Genomic DNA, 21,599 nt, shown 5'->3' on the forward strand with positions numbered 1-21,599 from the left:
TCCAGCTTATTCCCACTAACTCAACCCCCCTGTTCCACCTTGTTTTCAGAGCAGCCAGAGCGCCAGGGGACCATTCCGGTGGTGATAGTGCTCAGTACAAATATCCATTAACATTAACATAACATGGCGTGGGGCGTTGTCCTCCTTTGAATAGAAACGGGACCCCTGGGTGTAGGCCCTCTGAGAGTGGCCAGCCACACAAGCACCCTCCGCGTGGAAAGCCACGGTCGGGCACCTCACCTGTGTAGTGGTGGGAGCAGTTACAGCCATGGTGTACCCGTCCTCAGTCTGTGCTGCAGTGAGAGGCTTGCACTGCTTCTTCGCTGTCATGCCCGAGGCCAAACAGTGCGGCCTGCCGATATGCCGCATGACAGCCTCCCACGCTGGGTCCTGTGGTGACTGGCAGCTAAAGTCACTTCTCCACCTCGTCGCCAATTGTTATGGATGGCGTATAGTGTATGCGTTACTTGCGTGCCGTTAATGAGCGGCATTCAGACTACTGTACTGGTGTAAGTAACTGGCAGCCGCACTCTGTCTTCTTGCCGAAAGATTTTATCCATCAGCTGTGATTATTGGATACCAAGGCTTGAGCCTCATTACTCCATGGATACCGAGGCTTGAGCCTCATTACTCCATCTTCTCGGGTTGAATATGTAGTCGTGGGTTTGGATTCTTCATGGTCTGTGTGGACTTGTCACAGTAGGGCTGGTTTCACAGGGTCTTCGCTGTGATGGACCGCCTCCTTTTATTCAACATGTGACGAGGCACACACCTATCTTGGTGTCATGCTCACACCAGCACAGCTTCTAGAGGCATAATCGGCTGGGGCTACCAGGGGAGTTTTGAGAGCCCCATCCCACTTAAAGCCTTTCATTTCCAAATATGTCTTGATGAATAAGAAAAATACAAGCTTCAGGTTTTGCCATAGAATAATAGGACATTTCAGCCACCACATATTCTTCCTACAAAAAGTATGGAGTGGAACATTAACACATTATATCACAGAAAAATCAACTCTACTTAATCAGACCGGTGAGGCAAGCGCTCTGCTCTGGTTTGGGCTCTGTGCTAGAAGACAACGCTGTATAATAAGCCATATTATAAAAAAAGTGGTGAAAGCACGCTTTCACCACTAGACCGCTCGCAGACATTAGAACTTGTGGCGGCCATATGAGACGAGGATGAACCAGCTAAGATCCCATGAGGACCAAACGCCCGCCCCTTTATAAAATATGAATCGATTCAGTCACACTTAAGATGACCGCCGTGCAGACGGAGCAAACTCACTCACGCGGTCTAGTGGCTAAGATAACTATTATTAGTTTCTACAGTTAGTCCTTCCTCCATGTCTCAGCTCTGAGTTGTGGTGCAATGGCAGGTCTTGTGCTTCGGGATGAGTGAGTGGGGACCTGCTGGCTGATATTTTTGTTCCGGTGCGTGGGGCAGAAGTTGAGCAGGCAAACGAGATGCCTCGTTACGCGCAGCTGGTGATGGGGCCCGCCGGCAGCGGCAAGGTAAGAGCAATTAGGGAAAGCAGAGATCTCAGATGTAAAGCCAGCGCTTACTGTCAGCTGGGTAAGGTACCAACATATAGACAGACCTAGGGTTAATGATTTTCATCACATTATATAACCGTCTCCCCGATTTTGCAACCTATTGCTGGACACAAACAGGCGAAAAACCAGGACTTCCAGTTATGCTCCGTTCCAGTTCCAAGCAATAGTCACCGATAGCCACCTGCACCAATGCCCAGCACATGGAACATTAACGCACAGCTGCCTGTTGGCTAAATGAAAGTAACACGTACATTATGATTGAAGATAAATGTGCATGGGCAGTGCTAGAAGTGGGATAATAACTTTGGGATTGCATGATGGGGGGTCAGGGAGAGTTGTGTTTTGTTCCTGCACTAGGGTGTAGTCGTGGCAGAGAAGTGCCAGGCATTTACAAAGTGCAAAAACGGAAGACTACAGTAAGTGATTATTTTAAATATGCAAACATTGCATAATAAAGCAACCTGACAAGACAGTTAAGCAAATAGAGTATGAGTCCTTGCTTTATTCCCCATCCTGAATAAAATTTACAAATACCGGCATACTGATTATCGTAATCCCAAAAAATGCCTCTGAATTTAGAAAGAAACAGTGCAAGGAAAAGCAACTGGTTTTACTCATGATATTGCACAGCATGCGTCCACCCACCATTTGCACCTATTAAGTTGCGACAGCTGCTCCTAGTCCTTCACTGCACTTTTATGTGCTTAAGTGCAAAATAAAGGATAACACGTTCATTCATAAAGACAAGCGAGAGCAGAGCTCTTTTGAGTTCGGAATGTCTGACTGCTGAGAAACAGCATGTGCAATATTGATGCAGTGTATTGAAGTTGCTCAGCAAGTGCCTAGGCTGTTTGTTCTGCCAGATTCAGGATCCATGGAGATACGTTTGCCAGATAACGAACTCACGAAAATCCAATTCCAGCACTGTCCACATTATGCACTTGTCTGCCTCTCATTTAGTGTTGTGCCATTAAGTCATGGCAAAAGCAGCAGTGTTACATTTAAAAAAAATGTATTACAAAAGCTTATTGTAGCATCCTCTAATGTGTGGAATGTGAACATAGAAAATGGAACCTGGATTGTGGGAGGAAATATGCAGTACTGTGTGTGAGTTAAGAGGGAACCAGAGAAGAAGCCCTGTGGATCTTTTCAGTTATTGTTTTTTTCTGCAAGCTCCATTGGCATTTTCGTGGTCTCTTCGCTCTTCAGTGGATCTGATGGAGGGGATTGGGTTGTGTAAGAGGGGAAATACAAGGTAGCTTGTCTGTTGTGTTGATGCATGGAGTTTGGAAGAAGCCCCCATGTACAGTGTGCAAGTCTGTTTCTAGGTGTCTTTAAGTCGAACAAGAATGAGTTGGGGGATATAGGTTGATGGTAGAGGTGTTTTTGATGTTGGATTTCTGCACGGGAGAGGTATGCAGTTGTGTGTAGTTGGTATGTGCATTGTTTGTTAGAATGTAGCAGTTGATTGTTAGTGTGGGGAGTATTTTTTGGCGTAACTGACGGGACTTGGGAGCCTTTATCTGGTGTAACTATGGCAACATTGTGTTGGTGGTGCACCTCGCAGAGTTTGAATTTGAGGGGAGCTGGGAACTATTTAGCTCCTGCTTGTGGTCTAGAAGAGACTGGTTAGCTTGACCCAAACAACTACCAGAAGATACTTTTGGCTCCCCAGGCCAAATGATGGCGTACAAACACACCTATGTGAAATTAACTCTGTGCATTTGAGACAACCAATAAATGAGCATTAGGACCCGTCTATATGACACTTGACATAAGGGGGGTCATACATTATGGATTAAGTGATATGTTTGCATCCTATGTGGTAGTTAGATTTGCAGAATGCTGTGGACTAGCTCCTGGTTCCCCAGTGGTAGCTCCTGGTCACTGGTTAATGCTGGATACCTAGGAGCAGATTTTAGGCCCTGCTTATTGCATCTTTTAATTTCGATCTCTGACCTCCGGATAATGTGAACCCTATGTCAGGTTGGTATACTTGGCACTGAACATTTTGCAGGGACTACTCCTGAATGTAGAGTGAAGAAAGTGGGGAAGACGCACAGGAGCAGGCAGCATTTGGTATTCTGTAAAGAGTGGCAGTGGTGTGACTTGTTTCAAGGGAGAAATCAGTCAAAACACCCAGGTGCATCTCACATTGGCCAAAGTGTCATTTGGACTCCGGGGAACACATCAGTGGGAAAAATCATAGCCGCTCACAAAGGATGAAATAGTAGCTGGATATCAGAGTCTGAGAGTACAGTTGAACATTTCAGCACCCATCCTAGAAGCAGAATTATAGTGGGAGGTCTGGGAGCAAATTGCAATGGACAACTGGTAGTAAAATCACATCTGGCAACATGAAATTGGGACTTCTCTTTTCATGTGGTCCATGAGGTCCCGCTGATGTCCAGTGGTGACTGCAATGGTCCTGCCTTGACATGCTGTACCAAATCTAGTGTGAGGTCCCATAACGGTTCATGTTTCCTGGATGGATGGTGAGACATGTTTTATCCCGTGGATGATGCATTGCGATTTCTCGATGGTTGGTCATTCCTGAGCTGACCTGTGTTAAACCTGGTAGGCATTCTCTCTTCGTATATCAGTCTGTTGGCTTTGATTCACAGCCAACACCTGGAGCTGAATCTTAATAGCAGTGTCTTGATTGGTTTTGCTGAAGCACCAGGTCTTTATTATTTTTGGGAAAGTAAGTTTATACTGGATTGTGCACATTCTCCTTATCAGTGATTTGCAGAGTTGGGATGTGTTGTTGGCAACGTCCAACCATCTCTGTCTCTTTCTGATGTGTTGCAGGATTGGTAGTACATCATTACGGGAGCTATGGGGTCTTGTCAGGTGGTGTGGGATGATTTCCTTTACAAGAACTTAGTTCCACCACGCTGAAGATCATGGAGGTTGATGCAGAGGTCTTTGAAGTTTTATTTGTTTTTTGATGTGTAGTCTGTGGATGTTCTTAAAGCTGGTGTGATGTGGTCAAGGTTTAGTAGCTCTGTCCTGGATCTGTTTTAGTTTCTTTAGTAGTTGGTCCGGCGCCAAGGTATAGTCAGTTGACATAGTTGATAAAACCACTTAATGACAACAAAAGCTGTATGTGGTAAGACCAGGACAGGCATAATCCACCTGATTGAGTGCAGGTGACAAAAGTCCTTCTTGACAATGGTGTATGTTTGTGGTTCAAGGGTTAGCCTGCTGTCCACCAGAATCCCTAAGTTCTTGACCACTCTCACTGTCTTTAGGTAATGCTGTAATATCAACAGTGGTAGGATTGCCGTCTTCTGGCTATTATCTTCCCAACAGTTCACTTAATAGTGGGCTGCTTTTATATTGTTACTATACTGTGCTGATACCAGGACAGAAACTCAAATTCACATCTACCCAATATGTTGGCTCCACCCACTCATTCATATTTTTATGCAATCTGGGAATCGTTATTGAAGCAGCAAAATTCAATTTATTTCCATTAAAGTCAAGCTTGTTTCCAAGTTACACAATCCCACATGATTCCATTAATGTTATGCTTGATATGAAGGCGACCAATGTTTCGGGCACGTGCCCCTTATCAAGACTTCCATTCAATCAAAACAAAAAAAGAGCAGCAAGCACGTACAGTCCATTAAAAAATATCATCAATCAATATAGTCTAGTCATCTGCATACATATACATCAAGGAAAGCAATAAAAATACATGAATATGGATGCATTCAACATATTTTCATTGAGGCGAAGTGTGGCTCTAAGTGTGCAGTCGGCAGAGCTGTGTGGCTGCTACCTCTTCACTGCTATCTTTGGGCAGTTGTGGATTACAAGTACTGTGAGTACGGAGGGCCGAGTGTTTGTTTGGGGTTGATGAGCAGTGCTGGAGATGCAGGCTTTGAAAACGCACTGATTTAAACTGAACTCCACTAAACTACAAATCGAAATTCATTAATCCATCTTTGGTTGGGAGTCCGATCCTTCGCCCTTGACTATCCTCACTGTTGCCCATTGGCACTGGATTCCACCATCAGTTTTTCACTGGGTGACTGCGGGGGCGCGCCCCTTTGAGCCTGGTGGTTGAGCTCAGTGCAAGTGGCATGCGTGAAGTGTAACGGTGGTCTGACGAGGGGCTACAAGGAGCTGTTGTAAGTTATATACACTCTGCTACTTTACATATACCCAGCCACCTCGCCTTGCTGACTATGGTCTATATATTTATACTATGAAGTTAAAGACTACGGGTAGAGTGAGCCTGGGCAGTGATGTCGCAAGGAGGGGGAAACTATCTACGAGCCCAACGCATACCCGTAAATCTCAGAAAGTCCCCGAAAACCAAAAAGGGGAAGGAAGACTGCAGCCTCAACGGCTGTGTTCCGCCCACCACACAATGAAGGATCTCAGGATTTTTCTCAGGATTGCGTAGTGCTAATACACAATTGAAGAGCAATAACGCATCGGACCCGCTTTCAAACTCTGATTTAAAACTAATGCAGCAGGGTACGAAGGCGTGTCTGCTTATTGCACACATTGTATGCCTGATGAAAATAACACACATTTGTCCTGTTCCACCCACTCCCTCGATAATAGTGGTTCCTTGTTGAACATGAGCAGGACTTCACAACGCAATTCCATCTGGCCAGGTTTTCCCATGAACTGTGATATCCTGGCGGGTAACTTATCAAATAGCCCTAATCTTGATGCACTGGCCGCAGACTTGGAATCTGATGCTAACACAAACCTTGAGTCTGAGAACACAGCATTGCTGTGTGACCCATAACACGCTTACAGGACTGGGCCGCTTACCCACTACTATAAGGTTATGCTGGCTAAATTCGAAGCTATGTTTGTCCTCTGTTCCGTTTTGGATACGGACCAACGCAAACTGAAATTGACGATGGCCAAGGCCCTAGAAGCTACTGCGGCCATATTGCCCTGTCCCAAACCCATGCCCCTGTAGGTCTGCTACAGATCTTGATCTTGTGGACCCTGTTTTTATCGGATGGGGCCCCTGAAAGACCTACAGACATGCGGGTAGCATGGAGTGAGGCCAGAACGTTGGATGGCCAGGGCTCCAGGAGCCTTTTCTACACCGATGAGTCTGAGGTCCCTTGGAGGTCTCAAGGTTCAGTAACAATTGCAGCTGAGAACGAGGAAGACTCATTGGAGGCATTGTGTGCTGTGATATCCATGATGGGGGGAAAAGTCCCTCCCCTCGGTACCCAATCCTAATACCATCAGGAGGGAGCAGAGTGGAGACGCACCAAATAAGCCAATGTACCGCTCTCCTGTAAGTTTGCCTGGTGGACGGGACAGGCTCTTAAGGCCCCCAAGGACTGATGATGTATGAGCACCTAATAAACCTAAAACAATTAAAGTGCAAGTTAATGGAACCAGGCGTACTGTGATGCTGCAGAGCCCCCTGGACAGATGGGCCCTTTCAAAGGCCAGTCCTAATTTGGTTAACATCATGGAAGGCATTGGGCCACGAAAGATTAAAAAAAAATGAAAAATGTGGTCAGGTAAAGAAGTGCACGATTGGAGGATGTTGGTCATAAATCTAAATATCCCTCCTCACACAAAATGTTTGGAGGAAGCGTAATCTCTCCTGGAAGTAATTTGGCAGTCGTTGATGTGAGTTATGGGGATTGTCCCATTTTGTTGGGAGGGGATCTTAATGCAAGATGCTTAGATGAAATTACAGTTTGCTGCCTACCATAACGTGACTAAACAGTGTGGGATGCAACAGGGCAAATGTGATAACAAGGGAAAACTATGGGTCACCTTCTTGAGGGGGAGGGACCACTTTATGATGAAGGGTAGAACCAGGGGGGATATCCCAGGCCAATATACTTGGGCTGGGAATAATAGCCAGGCTACACTTGACTATTTTTTTGGGAACAGCGCTTATCTCACAGCTAGCCAGGATCTGAGTGTTATTGCTATTTAGCATAATGACCACAATATTCTGGCTCTCACCATTTTCATCTTAACGTGCAGGATTCTCGTGGTTGCTCCGGTTCACAGCTTAACCATGCTGTGAGCTGAATCCATTGGCCTGCCAGAAACCTCCAAAAGGTGGGGGAGCGGGTCTCTGAGCTTACCGGAGACGATGTTAAGTCCCTGAGTGCACTTGGTTGTAATGAGGTTAAAGCATGGCTTAAATGCCTAACCACTAAAGTAGGCTCCTGCCCAAAGAGGTACCTGCTGGTTTGTAACAAAACTAATAACAAATTTGATAGTGCCATCCGTGATGGCAAGAGACTTATGTGTAGGAGAGCAGTGTGAGGCTGCAGGTGGCTGGTGATTGAGAAGATAAGCCGGGTGAAACTCATCAGGGACAACTATAAGCGCTGGAGGTGCTCTATTAAAAGTAAAAAAATGTTTTAAAAAATTTAAAAAAATACTCATTGGCCAAGTATGATCTCGGTACTCAGGAGAGCTAACACCATGAATACATGGCTAATGTTATCTAGGGCTAAAGGGGATAGCAGGGGAAAACATTTTAAACCCTATCCAGGAGCCTGAATGGATCAGTTATTCTAATTTCTAATGAGGTGTTGGCCATTGATAATTTGGGAGGAAGAGATAGAAATTACGACTGTGAACCTTAAAAACTCCAGGGCTCCCGTGCCAAATGGCCTTGCTAATGTTTTATTGAGGCCTCTATTTTAAAAATCTTATTCGACAAAGTGTGTGCTACACAGGAAATCCCAACCACTTGGCAGCAATTGGTACCGGTCTATAAAAGATAAAAATGGTGATCGATTTAGTGCCAGCACACTACAGACTGCTGTCTCTACTAGATGTCACAGGAAAACTCTTCTCTACATTTGTCCTTAGGGCCTTGCAGAATTGGGTTGATGAGGCACAATTACTAAAATGTACGCAGTCGAGTTTTCATCCGGGCTGTTGTACCTCACATAAACTAAGGATTATGGATACACTGTTAAGAGAAGCTAGCTCACCCGGGGGGTCCACATTGTATACCATCTATGTGGACTTCTGAGTGGCTTTTGATGGGGTGTGCCGTAACAAGCTATGGCTTAAGATTGAGGGTGCCTCCAATGACTCATGAATGTTCTTAAGGGCCATCATTTTAACACACAAGCGCATGTGCGATTGGACGACCAGGGTGGCTTGACCGCACCGGTCAACATCTATAGGGGGATAAAACAGGGCTGTACTCTGGCTCCCCTTTTGTATAACATCTATATGTCTGATCTACCCTCGCGATTCACCCAAGTAGTTGGTTGTTGCCCAAGAATCAGTGGCTGGACAATACCTTGTATGATATATGCTGACGACCTGGTATTGTTTAACCACGCTTGCAGTGGAGCGAGGGCCATGGTTGATACTTGGGTCATTTTCAACAGCATAATTTACCAGTGTCAACATGGACAAAACTAAGGTAATGGTGGTTGTGCCTAAGAAGGTCAAGTGCCCAGACTTCATCGCTAGTTTGGGGGTGCTTGACATTGTGGTAAAGTACCCCTATTTGGGGTTGGAAGTGAGTTCTAACACTTAGTTCATATACTCCTATAAAAGAGGCCAAATTCATAAAGGCAAGACGTATGACCCATCTGATGTTTGCAAACCAAACTGCAGGTAATTCTCTCTAGGGGGAAATGACCCTCTATAGCCACTGTCTTTGCCCTATGATACTCTATGGCTTAGAGGCCATGGGCTATTTACACTGGCTTGACAAAATCTAGGGTTATTTTTGGAAGCGGATATTAAAATTATGACCCCTGTTGAATACCTTAGATTAGAATTGGGGTTAGTCTCGCTAAAGGGCCAAGCGATGATTAAGCAGGGGTTGCTCCACCTTTTAAATCACACAAGGCCAAAATGCCATTACGTGCTTTGCTGGGACCCGCTCAAGATATATGCAAAAAGCCTAAAGGAGAGAAATTTAACAGCCTAATTGTATGAGAATATTGGTTGGTTCCCTGATTTCAAACAAGGTACTAGACTTAATATCTTACATCAGTTATTTAAAAGTAAACTGAAAAAATGGGACTGAACAAATAATTATATGCACCTCTCAACATTGAGTACATATTCACATGTTCCAAATGTTACCCATAGTTTTGTGCAAGCTCAGAGACATTTGAGACAGTGCCCCAGCCCTGTGATCCTGTATTTTATATTGAGACTATCGACAAATCAACTCCCTTTGCTAATATTTCGTGGTGCACAGCTCAAGATCCTGCTACAGCACAGAACCTGTTGCATATGTAAAACACCTGGCACTCTTGAAACAGCTAAACACTTATTTACTGAGTGCAAAATGCTGGGCCAGGCTATTATTACTACAGTGGGTGGCTTTGTGTATAATTATGATTCTATAAAACACAACGCATTTTGGAACTTCTGCCTTAATACAGAGAGTGACGGTGTATACTAGCCCTGTACCGAGTTTGATGTATAACTGTGAAATCATTACCCAAGGATAACCGTTTGTGTTGAGGATAACAATCCCACCTTGCTAGCCTACAAAAAACGTCAATTGACCTACGGAACTGATTGAAGTGTACTAATGGTTCCTTTTTTATTTCTTTTAATCTGTATAGCTAATGAGTGGTACATTTTAGTATTTAACTGTTTTTTTTAAAGATTTCATGGAACGTGTATAGTGATTTAACACTTAATACTCTGTATCTGTCTTGGTGGATGTTAAAATGGATGGATTAATTTCATATATTGTTTGCACACCTCCTGGATGAGATTCGCAGGCCGATTCATGGAATAATTAGCGCGGCGCAAGTGGGCAAAAACGTGCGAATCGCAGTGGAATAGCGAAAATCGCAGTGCAATTGCGAAAATCGCACGAAAAGCAGCGCACGTCGATTCATGGAAGGCCTTGCGCGAGAAAACCAGCGGATGTGCGATAAAAAAGTGCGCGGCGCACGTTGGCGCACAGGCCATCTAACAGCGTGCGCCAGGTCACAGCGAAAATCGCACAGGCCACAGCGAAATTCGCACATAGCGCGGCGCACGCAACAAAAGTAGGCGGAACACGGGCGTAACACTCGGAATGGGGAACAACTTGCCAAAACGTGGGCGTCACGGGGGAAGTACAGGGCACAAGTGCGCGGAACGCCCACACGCTCGCCTACAACACGTATTCATGGAATAGAATAGGGGAAAAAAGCGCACGCTCAAACCAGCGCACAGGCACAAACGCGACCGCCACAAGAAAGCAGGCGGTAGCGTCTCTGCGGCTGTAAGAAATGTGCGCCAAAAGGTGCGCCAACAAATAGCACCTATATACTGCCATGATGAATGTCCCATACTGTGGCCCTCCAGGAAAAATGACGTGCAAAGGGGTACCCACAAACACGGACACCCGCTGACAAAAAATATGTGTGCGTGTATACCGGGGTGCGCGGGAAGTCTAACACGCGATTTCAGCAGGGTACGTGCATCACAGGGGTTCGCGTGAAGTTATTCACGCGATCGGGCCTGGGGGAGCGGGCTACGTGTATTACAGGGGTTCGCGTGAAGTTTCTCACGCGATCGGGCCTGGGGGAGCGTGCTACGTGTATTTCAGGGGTTCGCGTGAAGTTTCACACGCGATTGGGTCTGGGGGAGCGGGCTACGTGTATTACAGGGGTTCGCGTGAAGTCCCTCACGCGATCGGGCCTGGGGGAGCGTGCTACGTGTATTTCAGGGGTTCGCGTGAAGTTTCACACGCGATCGGGCCTGGGGGAGCGGGCTACGTGTATTACAGGGGTTTGCGTGAAGTTCCTCACGCGATCAGGCCTGGGGTAGCGGGCTACGTGTATTACAGGGGTTCGCGTGAAGTTCCTCACGCGATCGGGCCTGGGGGAGCGGGCTACGTGTATTCCAGGGGTGCGCGGGAAGTTCCACACGCGAATAGCCTGGGCGCGTGTATTTGAGGGGTGCGCGGGAAGTTCCACACGCGAATAGCCTGGGCGCGTGTATTTCAGGGGTGCGCGGGAAGTTCCACACGCGAATAGCCTGGGGGCGCGTGTATTTCAGGGGTGCGCGGGAAGTTCCACACGCGAATAGCCTGGGGGCGCGTGTATTTCAGGGGTGCGCGGGGAGTTCCACACGCGAATAGCCTGGGTGCGTGTATTTCAGGGGTGGCGGGAAGTTCCACACGCGAATAGCCTGGGCGCGTGTATCACAGGGGTGCGCGGGAAGTTCCACACGCGAATAGCCTGGGCGCGTGTATTTCAGGGGTGCGTGGGAAGTTACACACGCGAATAGCCTGGGCGCGTGTATTTCAGGGGTGCGCCGGAAGTTACACACGCGAATAGCCTGGGCGCGTGTATTTCAGGGGTGCGCGGGAAGTTCCACACGCGAATAGCCTGGGCGCGTGTATTACAGGGGTGCGCGGGAAGTTCCACACGCGAATAGCCTGGGCGCGTGTATTTCAGGGGTGCGCGGGAAGTTCCATGAGTGGGGGCCTGGTGGAGGGTGACCCTGCACTGCTGGGGTGTGGGGGTGGTGGGAGACATGAGTGGGGGCCTGGTGGAGGGTGCCCCTGGTGGCTGGGGGGTGGTGGGTGACATGAGTGGGGGCCTGGTGGAGGGTGCCCCTGCACTGCTGGGGTGTGGGGGTGGTGGGAGACATGAGTGGGGGCCTGGTGGAAGAAAATGTTCCTTCAAAAAACAAACTAAATACAGGAATGTACCAGGGTCCATGAGCCCAACACCATAAAGGAAACCTACTACTACCTAATGAAAAAAATATATACAAAAAAGTGGCCATTGTCCGAGCGGTCCAAAATAATAAAAACAAATAAAGGAAACCTAACACTAACTAACTATATAACTATATACAAAGGCAGCGGGCATGTAAAATGCCATTACGTGCTTTGCTGGGACCCGCTCAAGATATATGCAAAAAGCCTAAAGGAGAGAAATTTAACAGCCTAATTGTATGAGAATATTGGTTGGTTCCCTGATTTCAAACAAGGTACTAGACTTAATATCTTACATCAGTTATTTAAAAGTAAACTGAAAAAATGGGACTGAACAAATAATTATATGCACCTCTCAACATTGAGTACATATTCACATGTTCCAAATGTTACCCATAGTTTTGTGCAAGCTCAGAGACATTTGAGACAGTGCCCCAGCCCTGTGATCCTGTATTTTATATTGAGACTATCGACAAATCAACTCCCTTTGCTAATATTTCGTGGTGCACAGCTCAAGATCCTGCTACAGCACAGAACCTGTTGCATATGTAAAACACCTGGCACTCTTGAAACAGCTAAACACTTATTTACTGAGTGCAAAATGCTGGGCCAGGCTATTATTACTACAGTGGGTGGCTTTGTGTATAATTATGATTCTATAAAACACAACGCATTTTGGAACTTCTGCCTTAATACAGAGAGTGACGGTGTATACTAGCCCTGTACCGAGTTTGATGTATAACTGTGAAATCATTACCCAAGGATAACCGTTTGTGTTGAGGATAACAATCCCACCTTGCTAGCCTACAAAAAACGTCAATTGACCTACGGAACTGATTGAAGTGTACTAATGGTTCCTTTTTTATTTCTTTTAATCTGTATAGCTAATGAGTGGTACATTTTAGTATTTAACTGTTTTTTTTAAAGATTTCATGGAACGTGTATAGTGATTTAACACTTAATACTCTGTATCTGTCTTGGTGGATGTTAAAATGGATGGATTAATTTCATATATTGTTTGCACACCTCCTGGATGAGATTCGCAGGCCGATTCATGGAATAATTAGCGCGGCGCAAGTGGGCAAAAACGTGCGAATCGCAGTGGAATAGCGAAAATCGCAGTGCAATTGCGAAAATCGCACGAAAAGCAGCGCACGTCGATTCATGGAAGGCCTTGCGCGAGAAAACCAGCGGATGTGCGATAAAAAAGTGCGCGGCGCACGTTGGCGCACAGGCCATCTAACAGCGTGCGCCAGGTCACAGCGAAAATCGCACAGGCCACAGCGAAATTCGCACATAGCGCGGCGCACGCAACAAAAGTAGGCGGAACACGGGCGTAACACTCGGAATGGGGAACAACTTGCCAAAACGTGGGCGTCACGGGGGAAGTACAGGGCACAAGTGCGCGGAACGCCCACACGCTCGCCTACAACACGTATTCATGGAATAGAATAGGGGAAAAAAGCGCACGCTCAAACCAGCGCACAGGCACAAACGCGACCGCCACAAGAAAGCAGGCGGTAGCGTCTCTGCGGCTGTAAGAAATGTGCGCCAAAAGGTGCGCCAACAAATAGCACCTATATACTGCCATGATGAATGTCCCATACTGTGGCCCTCCAGGAAAAATGACGTGCAAAGGGGTACCCACAAACACGGACACCCGCTGACAAAAAATATGTGTGCGTGTATACCGGGGTGCGCGGGAAGTCTAACACGCGATTTCAGCAGGGTACGTGCATCACAGGGGTTCGCGTGAAGTTATTCACGCGATCGGGCCTGGGGGAGCGGGCTACGTGTATTACAGGGGTTCGCGTGAAGTTTCTCACGCGATCGGGCCTGGGGGAGCGTGCTACGTGTATTTCAGGGGTTCGCGTGAAGTTTCACACGCGATTGGGTCTGGGGGAGCGGGCTACGTGTATTACAGGGGTTCGCGTGAAGTCCCTCACGCGATCGGGCCTGGGGGAGCGTGCTACGTGTATTTCAGGGGTTCGCGTGAAGTTTCACACGCGATCGGGCCTGGGGGAGCGGGCTACGTGTATTACAGGGGTTTGCGTGAAGTTCCTCACGCGATCAGGCCTGGGGTAGCGGGCTACGTGTATTACAGGGGTTCGCGTGAAGTTCCTCACGCGATCGGGCCTGGGGGAGCGGGCTACGTGTATTCCAGGGGTGCGCGGGAAGTTCCACACGCGAATAGCCTGGGCGCGTGTATTTGAGGGGTGCGCGGGAAGTTCCACACGCGAATAGCCTGGGCGCGTGTATTTCAGGGGTGCGCGGGAAGTTCCACACGCGAATAGCCTGGGTGCGCGTGTATTTCAGGGGTGCGCGGGGAGTTCCACACGCGAATAGCCTGGGTGCGTGTATTTCAGGGGTGCGCGGGAAGTTCCACATGTGATTTGACAGTGTGGGTCCTCCCAGGTGTACCCTGTACACCCTCCACGGCCCCTGCAGGCAGCCCACCCAACAGGGGACTACCCTGCATCCCTGGTCATGTCCCGCAGGCAGCCCACCCAACATGGTCATGCCCCCCAGCAAAGGCACATGTCTCCTTGAACTAATGAACACCAACTCATGTCCCCTTGCACCCCCACCCCCCAGCACTGTGGGGCACCTGCCACGGGCCCCCACCCATGTCCAACTCATGTCTCCCACCACCCCCACACCCCAGCCACCAGGGGCACCCTCCACCAGGCCCCCACTCATGTCTCCCACCACCCCCACCCCCCAGCAGTGCAGGGGCACCCTCCACCAGGCCCCCACTCATGTCACCCACCACCCCCACCCCCACCCCCCAGCCACCAGGGGCACCCTCCACCAGGCCCCCACTCATGTCTCCCACCACCCCCACACCCCAGCCACCAGGGGCACCCTCCACCAGGCCCCCACTCATGTCTCCCACCACCCCCACACCCCAGCCACCAGGGGCACCCTCCACCAGGCCCCCACTCATGTCTCCCACCACCCCCACACCCCAGCAGTGCAGGGGCACCCTCCACCAGGCCCCCACTCATGTCACCCACCACCCCCCAGCCACCAGGGGCACCCTCCACCAGGCCCCCACTCATGTCTCCCACCACCCCCACACCCCAGCAGTGCAGGGTCACCCTCCACCAGGCCCCCACTCATGTCTCCCACCACCCCCACACCCCAGCAGTGCAGGGGCAGCCTCCACCAGGCCCCCACTCATGTCACCCACCACCCCCACCCCCCAGCCACCAGGGGCACCCTCCACCAGGCCCCCACTCATGTCTCCCACCACCCCCACACCCCAGCCACCACGGGCACCCTCCACCAGGCCCCCACTCATGTCACCCACCACCCCCACCCCCCAGCACTGTGGGGCACCTGCCAGCAGGCCCCCACCCATGTCCAACTCATGTCTCCCACCACCCCCACACCCCAGCCACCAGGGGCACCCTCCACCAGGCCCCCACTCATGTCTCCCACCACCCCCACACCCCAGCAGTGCAGGGTCACCCTCCACCAGGCCCCCACTCATGTCTCCCACCACCCCCACCCCCCAGCAGTGCAGGGTCACCCTCCACCAGGCCCCCACTCATGTCCCCCTGCACCCCCACCCCCCAGCAGTGCAGGGTCACCCTCCACCAGGCCCCCACTCATGTCTCCGACCACCCCCCAGCCACCAGGGGCACCCTCCACCAGGCCCCCACTCATGTCCCCCACCACCCCCACACCCCAGCAGTGCAGGGGCAGCCTCCACCAGGCCCCCACTCATGTCTCCCACCACCCCCACCCCCCAGCCACCAGGGGCACCCTCCACCAGGCCCCCACTCATGTCTCCCACCACCCCCACACCCCAGCAGTGTAGGGGCAGCCTCCACCAGGCCCCCACTCATGTCACCCACCACCCCCACACCCCAGCAGTGCAGGGTCACCCTCCACCAGGCCCCCACCCATGTCCCCCTGCCCCCAGGTCCTGACGATACACAATCATGGCAGTAATGGGCAGCATACCCAGCACAAACACCCAGGCAAGGATTGCATCCACCCACATAGTGAATGCAATTACATGACACAACCCCAATGGCAAGTATGTAAATGAACACATGTCCGTCACACACACATACACAATGGCTGCAAGTGAATGTCAAAACCCATATCATGACATGTATGAAACCAAAGACAAAATAAGACAAGTGGAAGTAAAAATAAAAAATGTATTAAAGATTAAAAATAAGTAAACTAATCAAACATACAACTATGTGGATAATAAAATAAATGGTCCATGTTGGAGAACAAAAGTAAAAATCAAAAAACGAAAAAGGAATACAAAAACAAATGTTGACCAAAGCAATATCAAGTAGAAGCAAAAGAATGAAAAACCATTTCCACATGGTGAACACAATAATGAAAAAAAGAAAATGTTCCTTCAAAAAACAAACTAAATACAGGAATGTACCAGGGTCCATGAGCCCAACACCATAAAGGAAACCTACTACTACCTAATGAAAAAAATATATACAAAAAAGTGGCCATTGTCCGAGCGGTCCAAAATAATAAAAACAAATAAAGGAAACCTAACACTAACTAACTATATAACTATATACAAAGGCAGCGGGCAAGTCCTGCGGCTCACTTGTTGATGTTGCTGGCCAGGGCATCATCGAACTCCATGTCGATGTCCTGGAGGCGGGACTCTGTCCTGGCCCCGAGGTCTCGCAGGGATAACCCCATGTTCAGCTCAAACTCCCTGCGAGCTTCCTCGAGGCACTCAGCCCGCCTCAACGCCCGACGCATGGAGAACTCCGCCCTGACCATGGCGAGCCGCTCCTCTTCCGCCCGCTGCCGCTCCGCACCTATCCGCTGGACCAACTGCTCCCACACGGAAGACACCACCATCCCAGGGTTGCCCTGCCCTCCGGCCGATGCCTGCCCCTCTGATCTTGATGGCCCCGAGCCATGATGCCTCCCACGTCGAGCCCGCTGCTGCCTCCGACGCCACTGCCTCTGCCAGCACGACGGCATCCAGGCTGATGGAAACCACCGACGCCGTCGTGCACGTGCCCTGCCTGATGATGCTGTCACATCTTCCATCTGCTGGGGTCCAGTTGCTGTGTTGTCCACCCCTGCTGGACCTCCGACTCCCAACTGTGGCAGGGATGGGATCCCCACCGAGCTGGCTGCATTGGTCGGGGCAGGTCCACAGGGGGCCCTGGTGGCATCTGGGCTGGAAGACGGCAAGGGGAACGACTGGTGGATAGCCTGCACAGAGGAGGAGAGGGCCGCCACATTGGCCAACACATGCAGGAAACCCCCGAACATGGCCGATCCCAATTGGGCCACGTCGGCACGGTGCACTTCGTGATGACGTGCGTGCTCCTCCCGGGAAGCACGCACGGCATCACGTATCACAGCCGTGCGCATCGCGACCCCAATCGGGACCTTCTCCGCACGGCCAGGGGTTCCCACGTCCGCAGGTGGAGGGGAGTCCGGTGACATGGACATCCCCTCTACCTGCGGACAGGCCTGGGACGGGGCATCCCTGCTGGTGCATGGTGGTGCACTCACAGGGTCAGGGACAGCGACATGCACAGGCCCCTCCACGGTGACCTGTGCTGCCTCCTGCCCCTGGCCCTGGACTGCACCACTTGCACCAGCAGGGATGCCCCCACCAGGCCCCATGTGTGCCCCAGTGGCGGCCTCCTCCTCCTCTGTGCAAACCACCAACCTGGATGGCTCCTCACCGTCTCCCACCGTAGCAGGCCCCTGTGGGGGCTCACCCACCCCTTCCGCTGCAGCCGTGGGGGCATCCCCGCCGCCTTGCTCCACAGCGCCGTCTCCGCCCTCTTCTTCTCTAGCCGCTGCGTAGAGGGAGACAAAGAACACAAGCATCAGGGCGCTGTACAATGGTCCCCTAGACAGGAAGCAATAGCAGATGAGCACCACTGTCAAAGTACACTTCCATCATGTCCCTCCACAACACATGGGTCAGTCCAGGCAAAACACACACAGTAACAGGCATGGTGCATGCCATGGACATTTTCATGCATGTCCAATGGACTCTTGAAACATTCAATGATATGTAACTCACATGCATCATGGCTCATGCCTATCACATGCACACACTTCACCTCAGTCACATCCATCTGGCCCCAAACACACCAAACACAGCGGATACAAGGGTAATTTGGCTGCTTCACTGAATCTGTGCATTGTCACACACGTGTCATGCATCCATGGCATGCACAAGTCACAGACACGCAGGTCAGGCACACAGACATGGCTACCATATATGTACCTGGCATCAGCACCCATCCCTCACCCCCACCCATGTCCAGGTACAGAGACTGCCATGCTCTCATGTTCAAAATCTGCATAGGGCTCCCCATGAGGCATTTCAACACATGCAACAACCATGTGGATCACACATCACTGGTCGCACATGCATTACCATGATGTCCCTGCACACATACATGCATACATGGCCTATGGCACACATACAGGCAAGTATCATAGAACCAGCACACCGCAACATGCCCTGTCTCACACAGTAATGCTTGGACACTTACCGCTCAACTCCAGACGGGCCTCCCTCTCAAGGATCTGGGCGTGGAGCGCTGGGCGTATGCGTTCCAGGACCCTCATCTGGATGGAACTCATGCGGCCCCCCTCCACGAGGCGCCGGGCCTTCACAAGGGTCCTGGACCTCAAGTCCTCCCAGCGCTTCTTGATCTTCAGGACGTCGCGGGTTGCCACCCCCTCCGCGTTGATGGCAACCACACAGTCGGCCCAGATCCTCTGCCGTCCTTCCTTGCTGGCGTGGGACGATCCAAAGAGGGCATCATACTGCCCCAGGACATGCTCCACCAGGACACCAACTTCGGTGACAGTGAAGCTGGTGCCCCTCTGCCCCTCTGGCCTGGGGTTGCCACTGGTGCCAGATGTGGAAGTGCACGACATGGCAACCCCAGAGGCAGGTGTGGGTGGGCAACTGGGTCCTGGGGCTGGGCTGTGGAGCGATGTAATCCCAGTCGGGAGTCTTCAGTTCCAGCAGGGGTGGACACAGCAACTGGACCCCTGCAGATGGCTGATGTGCAGGCACCAAATGGCAGGGCACGGTGGCGGCAGGCAGCAGCAGATGGCACGTGGGAGGCTGCTCGGGGCACTGGGGGGCAGTAACTCGGCCTTCTGGGCAGGAGCGTGGTCTTCCGTGTGTTTTCGCGTGGCCAGCTTGATACGGAGTGATTTGGCACGTGAAAATCCTGCACGTCAGCGTGAAATCCGAGGAAAGGCCCTTAGCGCGTAAGCGCGTCAGCACGCATACGCGATTCTATTGGACCAGAGTCCCTCAGCGCGTAAGCGCGTCTGTGACGTGACCCGCACGGGTGTTCCCCACTCAGCACGTGATGACGGGGCACACGTGGAAATACTGCACGTCAGAGTGTCATCGCGTGTAATTGGACAAAAGTGCGCGTACACGCGATTGGCCTATGTACGTGTATTTAATGGGTGCGCGGGCACTTACACACGCAAGTACGTGAGCGAACCTGTATCCCGTGGTGCGTGTGAATTTCCACACGCTATTGGACTGGGAACTGGATTCCAGGGGTGCGCGGGTCACACGCTGTATCCCGTGGTGCGTGTGAATTTCCACACGCTATTGGACTGGGAACTGGATTCCAGGGGTGCGTGGGTCACACGCTGTATCCCGTGGTGCGTGTGAATTTCCACACGCTATTGGACTGGGAACTGGATTCCAGGGGTGCGCGGGTCACACGCTGTATCCCGTGGTGCGTGTGAATTTCCACACGCTATCGGACTGGGAACTGGATTCCAGGGGTGCGCGGGTCACACGCTCGCCTAGAACACGCGCAAAGCATACATTTGCGGACTTTAACAATAACAAGCTCAGACGCCAGGATGAACATACCGTTCCTAGCAGCAGTGGCAGTGGGCTACCAAAGGAGGAGGAGGAGGATAGTCAGGGCCAGAATATTCACACCCAGGTGTATGGGAGGTACAGGTGTCCACCACACATTATACTGGACCTGGTGAGTGAGTGGGAGGATGACCTCACATCACCCACCCTGTGCTCCCAAGCACTCAGCCCCCTGGAGAAGGTCCTCAATGTACTGCACTTCTTAGCCACTGGATCATTTCAGCGGACAAGTGCCATAGTGGGTGGGGTGTCACAGGCCACCCAGTCACGCTGCCTACACCAGGTCTTGAACATCATCACTGCACGCCCATCAGTCCGCAGGCACATATACCTGCCCAGAACACCTGCAGAAAGGCATGCTGCCGCCCTGGATTTTTACGTTGTGGCACGATTCCCCAAAGTGCTAGGTGCCATCGACTGCACCCATGTGGCTCTACGTCCCCCCAGGGCATCTGAGCACATCTATAGGAACCGCAAGCACTGGCATTCCATCAACGTGCAGGTAGCATGTAATGCCAAGGGAATCATCACCTCAGTATATGCCAACTATCCTGGCTCCACCCACGACAGCTTCATTTACCGAATGTCCACCCTAAGCCGGGACCTAGAAGCTGGGCGGCATGGCGATACATGGCTGCTTGGTGAGTATGTATGCCACTGCACATGCATGCATGTTGGATACTGAGCAAGGTCACAACCCCACCAATGATACCAATCACCACCTCCACAGGGGACAGTGCCTACCCTCTCAGCCCACACATGATGACGCCAATTCGGAACCCCACCACGCCACCCCAGGTAAAATATAACACAGCCCACATTACAACCAGGGGCATAGTGGAGCGCACATTCGGAGTGCTAAAGTCACGCTTTCGCTCCCTTGACCGCTCTGGCGGGCAGCTGTTATACGCTCCCCCAGTAGTGTGCAGGATCATAGTGGCAGCATGTGTCCTGCACAACGTTGCAACACGCCGGGGCCTGGCCGTGGACATGGTGGTGGCCCCACATCCCCAACCACATGCACAGCCGCTGCGCATGGGAGGGGAAAGGGCACGGGGGGAGGCAGCCCGTACACAGCTAGTGGCTAATTACTTCACATAGAAATCACACCCCTGTGGAGTGCACACTGCCCTGGCACATTCCATCTGACAATCAATGATGACTCAACCTGACACTGATCCTGAATGTCTGGAGAATGAACCGGGAATACCATGTCAGCCTGAGATTGTTCACCTGGAAGTGTCACAATGTGTGCATCCCTACCCACACAGACACCACCAATGCAGTTTTGTGAAGTCACACATTGAAGCAGCTAAAATGAATACCCACTTGCAAAATGCAACAAGAGGACAGTGCCATGTCAGCCAACCCAACCCCAGCACCGCCACACGACACACCGTGCCATGTCATGCTAATTGCAGGTAAACAAAGTAATCCCCACAACATGACATCAGTCTCACTATGTACAGTGGCACTATTA

General features: G+C 50.9%; 1 protein-coding gene across 1 annotated transcript in view; it reads left to right on the forward strand.

Moving 5' to 3' along the window:
• Positions 1-1,336: 1,336 nt before the first annotated feature.
• GPN3 (GPN-loop GTPase 3) overlaps positions 1,337-21,599 on the forward strand; it is a 258,803-nt gene continuing 238,540 nt past the window's right edge. The window contains exon 1 of the mRNA XM_069619549.1: positions 1,337-1,514. Within this exon, the coding sequence (XP_069475650.1) occupies positions 1,467-1,514 (48 nt within the window). The 5' untranslated portion in view covers positions 1,337-1,466. The remainder of the gene's footprint in view (positions 1,515-21,599) is intronic.

Source organism: Ambystoma mexicanum, chromosome 10 (genome assembly GCF_040938575.1).
Source record: "Ambystoma mexicanum isolate Mex_15411 chromosome 10, UKY_AmexF1_1, whole genome shotgun sequence".
Classification (NCBI taxonomy): Eukaryota; Metazoa; Chordata; class Amphibia; order Caudata; family Ambystomatidae; genus Ambystoma; species Ambystoma mexicanum.